At 31.8% G+C, this 11572-nt stretch overlaps 1 protein-coding gene across 1 annotated transcript; it reads right to left on the minus strand.

Moving 5' to 3' along the window:
- Nucleotides 1-402: 402 nt before the first annotated feature.
- On the minus strand, nucleotides 403-9387 carry LOC123709948 (trichohyalin-like). The gene is made up of 12 exons (XM_045661581.1): nucleotides 9240-9387; nucleotides 8781-8903; nucleotides 8347-8446; nucleotides 7604-7701; nucleotides 6358-6497; nucleotides 5986-6160; nucleotides 5040-5222; nucleotides 4689-4839; nucleotides 4208-4379; nucleotides 1372-1504; nucleotides 888-1018; nucleotides 403-656 (listed from the first exon to the last, which is right to left on the minus strand). Exons 1-12 carry the CDS (start codon nucleotides 9318-9320, stop codon nucleotides 458-460), a joined length of 1686 nt encoding a protein of 561 aa, XP_045517537.1. The 5' UTR covers nucleotides 9321-9387; the 3' UTR covers nucleotides 403-457.
- Between the last annotated feature and the right edge of the window lie 2185 nt (nucleotides 9388-11572).

Genomic DNA, 11572 nt, shown 5'->3' on the forward strand with positions numbered 1-11572 from the left:
CTTTGTATTGTACTGTAACAAAAAGTCGAGCTTTGTCGCCCGTGCCTTAGTTTATACTCTCGTTGTTAGCTTTTACTCTCACGGAAATATTTTCATCTTGACTAGACATAGTTGACCTATAACATATTACCTTTATCTTTAAAATGTGGCCATAAGAACACGTAATTATAGCCGTTCGATTTTAAAATTTGCGCTTGCTCACTAAGATTGATTTACGCTAGTGGCGTATATGAACGTGATATATCACGGAAATATTATTGTTTCGTATTGGTTTGCCTTGTTAAAAATAATACGGAAAAAGGGACGCAAATATTTGCCTCACTGCTACGACATTACAACATGATCTTTGCGTATAAAAAATGATTTATATTAATTCTCTTTGTGGTAAGTAGTTTAATAAAGTAATATCTCATATAATTTTATTTAACAGACTACATGTAGTCTAGATATCTTTTGTTTATGAGTATTGTAAGTATCGTCGCGCCAAAATATTTCGACTTTGTGGAACCCTGCAGTCAGTGAGTTGATGGATTCTGTCACTCCTTTCAAAAGCTGGATCTTCAGCCAACTCATGTAGTGCTGTTAATGCCATTTCAGTAGTAAATGGTGTTTCAAGGGACTCTGTCACTCGGGAAAGCCAGCGCGCTTCTATGCAGCTGTAAAATGGATGTTGTTTTGTTTGATTGTACCTTGTACGTATTGTAATTGGTGACGTTAAAACTGTCTTATGACATTATTATTGTTTTGTAGCCATTATTTTGCACAAAGTCATAAATTTCAAACTTTATTGGATTGAGTATAAATTGGTGACAGCTCTTGAAATTAGAGGAATTGGAAGGAAATTGGAGACTTCTGATCTGACACTAATAATACTCGTTCATACTTACGCTGGGCAAGGATCAGCTGGCACTAAAATGTTTATTGGTAGTCCTGGACAGAAGCTCGGTGGCTGTGGGTGGATGGTGTAGGTTTTGAGGCGGGAGGAACTCTTATCACCTTTTTTGATCACGTGTCTCTCCTAAAATAATTATTAAGTATTATTATAATGTCATAACTATCCCATAAGAGGCATATTTTTGGGATTTGATGTAAAAGTCATAAAAAAGTTGTTAATAGAAATAGATAGTAGTGTTTAATCATCCGGGTTAGGAATACCAAACCTCAGCTATTAAATACCTCCGACGACTACATAGTCGGGGAATATCTAGAATTATTATTAAAAAAAAATGTCATAACCAACTTTGAACCAATAGACAATAGACAAAACAGCTCTGGCAATGCGCATTTCTTCATCCTTTTAACATTTTTAAATCCAGGTGGTATGGAAAGTCGAACCCAAAACGGGATATATTCGGGATATCACTAACTTACATAGTAATACGTAATTTGTATGTGCTCCTTTATTTTCTCAGCTATTAGACGAAAGGTCAAATCCAATCTGTGTAGTGAAGGTTCCTTGTCGCCAAGAAGATTGACAAATGGCTCCAGGCTGCATTCTAGCATACTGGAAACAATTAAATCTGAATTAATTTTAAATTGTCACCATTAGGATTCAATATTTAAATTATAAGTCGCTTGTTGTTTTACAAAGTAAACTATTCGAAAATATGCTTTCTAGATAATTTAGGTTCGTAATATGTAAATAGAAATAGTTGTGACAAAGGCCAGGTCGTGAAATTAAATTCTAGTTCATTTCTTTGTAAAATAAATTATATGTGGAATTGTTAATGGTCTTATAAGTCAGTTAATAACGAGAGAGGTCGTCGGAACTATTCGTCGTTATACATGTCAGGGAATGCTGTGATTATCAGGAAATGTTCTGATCGAGTCAATTAACCGATAATTTTTATTTATGCTTTGGTTAATCCTTAAGTTAAGATTCCTTCTATCACTTTGAAGAATCATAATTTATTTTGATTCGATTTGTTTTGTTATTATTTAACTGTTTTATAAGTTCGGAATCGTTACTTAACGAATAAAAGTACTATAGTACTATATATATAATATTGTTACGACCAATCAGAGCAGAGCAAATGCGAGTGGAATCGATGCGCGATTTATATATGTTATGTAAATTATATATTGTACCATTATTATGCGTGTCTTTTGTGCTCGCACTTTACCCACTAAGCCTGCTAATGTCGATGTTCATATCGATGGAGTGACGACTACGGCATATGTCCGAGGTTGAAATGGCTTTAAAGCATCTTCTAAATAGAAAGTCCAATAAAGAGTTTGTACTATAAATCTAGTAATCACGCAATTTTTATAGCAAAAGACAATACGAGTAAGCATTGTTTTTAAATCGTACACCCCGTGGAATTAAGAATACCGTCTAGGTGAAAGCTGAAAATAAAGTAAATGCAGCTTTAGAGCAGCATTATTTGGCTAAGTCGGTCCCATAAATCTATTGAAACTCTTTTAACTGAAACTTAATGCGGATATAATGGAGATGTTTACTGTTAAAGAGTAAAATGTTAGAAGATTACTAACAAATATTATATTATCTTTGTTTTGATACTTAATAATATAATATTATAGCTTTCAAATACTATATAAAATCAAAATTTACATAATCTTATTGGTGACAATAATGAACGTCAATATCTAAAAAAAGGTGATCTAAATTCACATTTGCTACCAGTTCCCAAATCAAGGGCGTAGAAGCAAGAAAGAAGAGGTGAACTGGCAAGACACTCTCCGTCACACTGTCAACCGCATAGATGAACAAGGAAATTCTAAGAAAATGCAAGCATTACGCCCTGCTTTACTTTGATATATTGAAACAAAACATCATAATAAAGTAACAAACGTTTACTGTCAGCAGGTAAAATTACATACATTATAAATGCTTAGCTAAGAAATTAAGAAGTTCAAAGACAATAAATGACTTCAAAATATATCTCCTGTATATTTGGATACGACATGTCCAACACGCATAATATATTATGCTAGTAAACCTCCTATTTGCAATCGGTTATCAATTACATAGGTACCAACACCCAAACATTTCCTCACATCTTCCAGAAGCCAAATTAATCCAGTTACAATTGGATTCAATTAATGAGAAGAGAATAATTAATTTATTGTAGTGATGACGTCGCGTCAGCCGTGAGTGACATCTCTAATGGGCTCTTAATGCGATCATGCATAATGCTGACGGCGCGTTTACCTACTATGATTTGTTGATGATATTGTTATTATGGAGTGCTTGGCAAGCAGTTTTGTGAGTATACCATCAATAGTATGGTAAATTTCATGTATAAACAATAAATACGTTGCTTTACTCGACTATCTTAAAATAATGGTATTTCATGGTAGAAGATCAAGTTTTGTTTTTATTTGACACTGTCAGCTCGTGACAAAGTGTTATATACTCTTCGGCTACTTTTTTCTGACGATATTTTGTTTTGTTGATATTGTTACGAAAACCGTTTTCAGGCGTTTTCAGGATTGGTTATGCCTCTTTGATGAAGAAAGACAAGGATGGAATGATATGTGAAAAAGAGGAAGGATCGGAACCTTCTCGACGCCAAAGAGAACATTCTAGAACGGAGTAATTTTCGAAAGAGATAAAGAGTACGTACATTCTAGAATTATGCGATAAGGATAGTTCAACCAGTACTCAGTACCAATCATGCCTAGAAGCTTCTCGTGATCATGATTATTTCCCGGGATATATAACTGAGCCGAAACGCGACCTATCAATTGAGTTTCGAGTGCGATTCTAAGAGATTAACATCGTAGAGATAAAGTGCGTGTTGTGAAGACAAGTGATAAAGTACTGCCTGAAGTGCGCGAAATGGAAGTAGCTAGTGACCGTATTTTGTGTGTGGTAATTAGTGTATTTTGCGCGTATTTGTGATGTGAAACCATTGAAGAGATCTACGGCGTTTTCTGCTAAAGTTAATGTCGCGATACATAAAGGAAATAAAAAAATCAGGCATTAAGGGCCGTTCAAGTATTATGTAAGCAATATAGATAGTCTTTGATTTTCTGATTTAGTGATGACGTCAAAAGTAATTATTTTTATACACATATTACCCACACATTGTCTATGCTTGAAAACGAAATATATTTTCGAGGATTTCTACAAAGAGAGATTTGCTTACTTTTGCAAACAAGAGGGTAGGGGGGGGAGGTAAATTGCAGTAAATCTGCTTACGTAATACTTGAACGGCCTCATAGTAAAATTACAATTACTTACTTAAATATCTCCCGTACACTTTCCAATGTGTTCTTCAAAAGGTCTTCCTTCTCTTTGTATATATTTCTCTTTTCTTCTGTTTTAAGCTTCTGCTCTACCAACCTTTTTCTCAATATATCTAGTTTTCGTTGTCTTTTTTCTTCCATCATTTCGTTCCAATCTCTTCTGTCCTCTGGCAATATAAAAATTGATTTTCTTTTTAAAATGATTCAGGCGTTAATTGATGTAATTCATCTGGTAGAAATGACTACTGTATCCCATGGGTTAGTTGGTGCCTTTTAAAGGTAGAGTAAATATACAGGATGTCAATCCTCCCTTTTACTTCTATTAGGCATTAACCTCCACATATTTCATCCTATACAACCTCTACTTATCTAAATATCAGAACAAGTATAAGAAAACCATTAATAAAAATGCCATGATGTCCATGCAAGCTGTTTATATATAAATGGTTAAAGTAGGTATTTAAAAAAAAACTTACCAATATCCCTCTGTATGTTCTTAAGATCTCGACTTAGTACTTCATTCTGAGCGCAGAAGTTAGTAAGAAGTTTGTATATAGAAAAATTCTCTTGTTCTACTCTATTGAATTCATCTATTATTTTGTTTATGTCTTCCTGTTTTGCATAGTCCTAATAAATTATAAAGTTATCTTAGTCCACATAGCGATGTTAATACACGATTAATATTTCTTATAAAAATCTTATAACTTTCGTATATATTGTTGATTTCTAGCTAGAAATTTGTATGTTCGTTCATAGCTCTGGAATTCTAACACCTTTGGTATATCGGTATTTTTATCACCGACATATGCACAAAAACAAAACATTACCGTTATTTCGTCAATAAATTTAACATGTTCATCGAATTCTTTTTTCAAATCTTCCTCTTCTTTTTGTTCCATTTCCTCTTCCCTCTCCTCTTGCTTCCGATTAACCCGGATCACTCCTTTTCGCGCCAAGAAATTATAGAGCTTCATCTCATGATCAAAAGCTTTTTGTAGGTCACGCATTTCCTGAAACATTAAAAAACTCGATAAATATTTTAAAACAATGAATTTAAATGTAATTTTAAGTTAATAATATATATATTTACATCAAATGGAATATATTAGTAATAAGACAAATTGTCCCATAATATGTGTCGATGGAAGAACCAAATTGCGAAGGATTTTTTTCCCTTTTTCTAAAAAAAAAACATATAGTAAAAACTTATAAAATTATGCTGCAATTTCTGAATATCTTTACTAAAAGTTGTAAGAGTGCCATGATAAGCGACTAATGTTGATGACTCATATCGGTTGTCATCAGACATGATTAATGAATGCAGGAAATTATTTAAATATTCAAAAACAAAAAACGTGAGGCACGCTATAGTATGTAATTGCATTAGATTGAAGTTTTAAATTGAGCTATCTACTAACTTTTTGTCGAAGCAGTCGGCAGAACTGCAATTATAAATGCGTTGTACCAGATTGTTTGTTGTTTTCAAACCTTAATGGTTCACCTATTTCGTAGTATTAATACCACTTTAAACTTCGTTAATTAAGTAACAAAGATACGTTTTTCATTGTTATATGAGGATAAATAAACCATCACAAATTAAAAAGTATTTTGAATCCTATTAATTATCAGAATGTATGAGTTGACAACTTATTGTTCATCATCAATCATATTGGGCTTTTTATAATTATTCGTTCATCTTTTATTTTCCCTTAATGTATAAGTTCTGTGATGTCTATAGAAATGAGGAACTTCATTCGATAATAAACCATATACCTGAACTTGAACCATTTGATCCAGATTCCCCTTCTCATGCACAGAGCGTAGCTTCGCGCACCACTCGTCTCTCTGGTCGTACGCAAGAGTCGAGGACTCGAAAAGATCAGTGAGGAATTTTTTACCTCGTTTTAGAGCATTCAGCAATTTTGCCCATGCTTCATTGAATATTGCTCTGAAAATAATTTATTTGTAGAAAATAAGTTAATCAATTTTGTGTGAAACTCCCATCTATGGTTGAAAATGGAGTTCTTCACTCTATTGTTTGAAAACAAACAATAGGTATCATTTTAAAATACTATAAACCCTATGATAAATCTTTTTATTAGTATATGTATGTATTTGTAAAGATACTAAAAGAAAAATAATTACCGGTCCTTAAGCATGTGCTCGATCTCTTTTCGAATCTTCTTATTCTCACTCTGGATGGCGTTAAACCTTAATGTTGCGACTTCTAGTCTATTCTCAGTGGAAGCTAGACGGTTTTCACAAAGGAGACGACGTTCTTCCAACTGTAAAAATATTATCAGTGGTCAAAACACCCTGTTTCATTCAAAGTACCATACCTATATGATCTAGTCGCTAGAAAAAACTTCTATACTCGCCTTAATGTTAAAGTTGTGTGGTACATACAATTTCGTAATCCTCTTACCCTTATAAAGTATGTGAGAAAACATTACGGAGAGGGTTCGTTATTAAATGATCACGTAACAGATACAGAATTCTGAGCGTCGTAGATAATATTCTTAAATAAAATTAAACACAATTAACGAATTTCCGTGTGAATAATTATGAACCGATTTTGATGTTCATAGAAATAAATAAAGTAAATATACGAACAAGTATTATGATGACATGATATTAAGGGGAGTAATAAAACCAGGTTTTATATCCAATATGTTCGTTATTGTTACTTGTCGTTTCGTATTTTAGGGCGTAACGCTATGGTTAGAAAGTTATCCGAAGAAGTGAGATATTTTAAAGTAAACTCTTTATATCTTAGTGGTGTAATCTGAATCCTGGTTTAGAAATGATTAGTTCACGTAAAGGCGAAAGATGGCTATGTTGCCTTAAAATATAAATGAAACATGTCTGTGCCATTCAAATGGAACAAACACAGTAATAAAATAATTTTCACGATATTCTAATAAGCTCTATTAAAATCGATTCCACGTATACAGTGGTTAGCGTAGTACGTAATTAACGTGTTTATGTATTGTGTCAACCAAACTAGCAGTCATAACAGTTGTTAAATCCGTGATTTATCTTAATTTGATCATGAGTCAGAATTATAGGCTACCTAGGTGTTTTGCCATCGGATAACCATATATCTTTTCAGTTTAGTAATTACGTAAATATTACTTCTATTTTAGTAACGCATTACTGTCATCTGTAAATGTTCTATCTATCGTTCGAAAAATGTATTTATATTGCAAATGTTATATGGGAGAAAATAAATAAATTATTATTATAAATGTAATATTATCAATAAAAATATTTACAAATATTAGGACTAAATTATATGCGATATGTTTAATATAGTTTCAATGATAAAAATAAGCTTTTAATAGATATTAATCCAAATATTTATCTAAACATATTTTTTTAATAAACTTACTTGTCCATTATTGGCGTTAACAATTTTCTTGAATCGCAGGAGTTGTTTCTTTTTACGAAGCAATAATTCGTTGACTTGGGTCATAAGAAATATTCCTTCTAAAAGTTTAGAGAAAATATTACAATGATACCCTCAAGCGTTTGACCTTTTTAATATCTTATTCATTATTAGCTACCTATTGGTGAAAGGATAATTCATTAAAATCATGAGAGTTTAATGTAACTTATGTGTACCCATTAATTGCAAGACAAAACCTAAAAATATATTATACGTTTTTAATAGCTTCGTTAAAAGTTACGTAATCGTAAACAAAATTTTGTCAAAATAGGCGTAAATATTTGACCCAAAAATTTAGTAAGAAACCCGAATAATTTCTACGCATACTTTTGTGAATGTCTAGCCTTCACCTAAAAGTGCTTTAATGAACGCTATTCCTCAGGGATAAGTTCTGGGCTAGTGGGCTAATGGAAATGCAGACTTGCATCTGAATAAACGCTTACATATGTTGGTAGACTATTCCGGATTCATATGGAATTTTTAACGCCACCTGCAGGGCAGATATCCTTACTCTATATAACATAAACCTGATAGCGAAAAAGAAAATGCATTGAATTATTAAATACGCCAGCATAGTACAGTTTTCCAACCCAACAATAATCAGGGACATAAGGACTACCTATTTCCTAAAAAGAAAAAACTAACAAAGGAACAAATTATGAATTAACTAATCGGGCTATACACACCATCACATTCTTGCTGGGTTCGAGTGTGAAGTAAGAGTGCCCTTTCTAAGTTATTCTTCATTATTTTATCATTCTTTTTATGAGCGCCAGATCTTGCAATCTGAAAAGTATTACTTATCTTATAGGTAAAACACAACGACTTTATAAACTAGCAGAGGCGAGTACTCTTTTATTAAAATAATTCTTATATCTTTAAAGTGATTCATGGAATTAAAGCTAAAAAGTTCTAAAGAACGTAGAATACTTTCGAAATTGATTTTTTATGTGTGTGTAACAAATAATTTCTTTAATCATGACATTTTATAAAACAGATCAAATATAAATAGATTCGGTAAGAGGATATTTCATTTTAGTGTATCGATTTGTGTTAATCAATAATTAAAATGAGCTTTATATAAAAAAAATGTTATGTTAATTTACAAAGGCCTATATACCTTTAAGTCTGTACGTAAATTATTATAGTCTTTTCTAAGGATCCTTAGCAACTGATCTTGTCTTCGGAACTTCGGGTGAACCCCCATGATTCGGTTTTGTCTGTCCACTTGTATCATCCGAACCTGAATAGCTTTTAATAATTAGCTTAGTTTCACAAAAAAAAAATACTATACTATACTAATATTTATTAAATTTCGAATGAATAACAAAAATATACAAAAATATTACGAAAATCAGCAACATCCGTTTTATAATAACTACCGAAAGCTGTCGTCCTAATACGGATAAAGTATTTACCGAAGCCTCAAAAAGAATTTGAATAATATGATTATCATTGATTCACCAAAGTGAAACTTAATAACAAAGCTCACTTTTGCCTTTCCGTTTGTTATTAATATTGCGTAAGACACAAAGTTATGTATTTACTAAACTATATAATTCTACCAAAAAGATTTAACCTGTCTTTGTAAGCGCAAGTGTTCATCTTCCATTTTCTTTATAACTTCTAAATCATTACTATGTTCTGATGTTACTTCCATTTTGATTAGTGTAAAATATAAAAATATTTGATTGTCGATATCGAAACCTACTCGATTAAATGTTTAGTCTAAAGTCCTAATATTGAATTCGTCACTGGACAATGAGTCCAGTTGGTCGCGTATTTTTCTATTAAATCAAATTGTTCTATTCCTACCAAATCAATATTTTTTTTATTTTTGTACGCACAGAACATTGTACCATAGGCTAATATTAATAACTGACTCAAAATGGTATAAGTCCATGATTTTTTCAATAACGTCGGACACATTTCCATGGACTTTCTTACCTTAGTTACGTTTACTATAAAATAAATTAACTTAATACTCGATAACACGAAACATTTACTTAAGAAAACCTAAATTGTAACAGCTAAACAAAATCTTATGAAAAAATATATAATTTAGAGTAATGAGTGTGTTTTTATCTTATGAACTAATTATGTCAAAGAAATACTATAATAATTGATAATAAATGTTATGAAATTTTATTAGCGTTTCTGACAACTGTATTTTACAGATATAATATGGTTTTTATGGAGACCACAGAAAATTATTTCAATAAAAACAATTGAAAACACTGAGCATTTAATATAAAATTCAGGAAATAAAAAGCACGGATATAAAATAGATAATCAAATATAGTAGGGATTCAAATTAATGTGCAGTCATAATAATTGCTAATGAAAAGTTTATTCTCATAATGCCTTTTATCACTTAAAAGCGTGGCTTAGTGCTTGGGGAGGACAATGGCGTACTAGTTTATTGTATCGAAAATTGTTTCGGGTAGAAGGCTGATCCCCTTAGAGCTATAGGATGATGACGTATATAGAGAAATGTCTCTTGCCCCATAATTACGCATTGACTACTGACATGACATAACGGTAGATGTCCTCGGATTTTAATTTTTAATTGGTAAGCAATAATAATATTAATAATAACACTATAACATCACTATAACACAAGACAGGAGAAAATGAAAATAGCTAAATGAAGACAAACTAGGTAAATAGGCGGTTTTAATGCTAAACGCAGTTTCTTCAGACAACCAAAACATTATATCAATATACATACAGGTAAAATACCTAAGGTAACAGACGGAGATCTACAATATCAAAGGTTCGAGGTGATGGGATTATCTCAAAGCTATAGGGCAGACTCACCATGATAATTAAGGGCTTAAGGTAGTCTTCGCCACTTTGGGAACGAGGAACGAGAAATGAATAAGACATCAATATTCAAATCTGATTTATAGTTATAAAACAATATCTTAAATACTATTTACACCTATTCACACTTAAGATTTGGAACACACGGGAGCCGTGTCAGCAGTTGGGCAATGTTCAAATGAAATCTGAACACTGTAAATTGTGATAGATAAATGCATTACATTACAAACAGGTATATACACAGTTGTTGATAAAAAGCTTAAACGACTCTTTGATTAAGATTTGTTAGGCTGTCGACAAACGGAAACAAAGTGGGTCTTGTGCCCTGCCCTATGCTTCCTTAAAAGCCCGAACTAATCAGGCATTATATTACGAAGGTTATCAAATTGACGTATAATTTTTTTTAACATAGGGGACGACGTGCGGCTTCTATAACAAATAGGGAAGTAAGACCTAAGTAAGAAAAGGTACCCCTTCAAATGTCCATCAATTTAAGTACATTCAGATATGCAATGAAGGCAATTCACTACCATTCAAAGCATGAAACGTCATTAGGATTCACTACACACAGTTTGTTAATACACCGAAATGTAATTAGGAATTATAGAACATTATAAATTTATTTAGAAAATTAATATAAATTAAAAAATATAAGCATCACATACAAAATTTGAATTCGTTTACCGATGAGAAATGTACAAAGTATTGATTAGTTTATTAATATGGCGTGAATGTTTAAACATCATTGAATTTGGTCCAACGACGAAAGAGCCGCTGTTTGAATGCAATTACTTTTCAGTTTTCGTTGCAGGGGCTAAAAGGCTTCAATTAATAGACCAAATAAATCTATGTAAGTTCTGTTAGGACAAATCTATATCTCTATAAATATTATACGAAAACAAAAAACTAAAATAAATGATGTAATTCTAAACACAATAGAACATTGGTAATTGTTAAATAAATTTGACAACCACCTTCTGTATTTTTGCAATTAAAAATAAATATTGTATTTAAGCCATAAAATAACTCACTAACCTAATTCAAGCTGTGTAATTACGAATAAAAGCAACGATTTCATGTAATAAT

The sequence above is a fragment of the Pieris brassicae genome, chromosome 1 (assembly GCF_905147105.1).
Source record: "Pieris brassicae chromosome 1, ilPieBrab1.1, whole genome shotgun sequence".
NCBI classification, from domain to species: domain Eukaryota; kingdom Metazoa; phylum Arthropoda; class Insecta; order Lepidoptera; family Pieridae; genus Pieris; species Pieris brassicae.

Coding starts and splice junctions, on each gene's coding strand:
- LOC123709948 (XM_045661581.1), bottom strand. CDS start 9,320: ATGGAAGTAACATCAGAACATAGTAATGATTTAGAAGTTATAAAGAAA. Junction 8,447..8,780: donor ATTTACGTACAGACTTAAAG/GTATATAGGCCT, acceptor AATACTTTTCAG/ATTGCAAGATCTGGCGCTCA. Junction 6,498..7,603: donor TTAACGCCAATAATGGACAA/GTAAGTTTATTA, acceptor ATATTTTTACAG/TTGGAAGAACGTCGTCTCCT.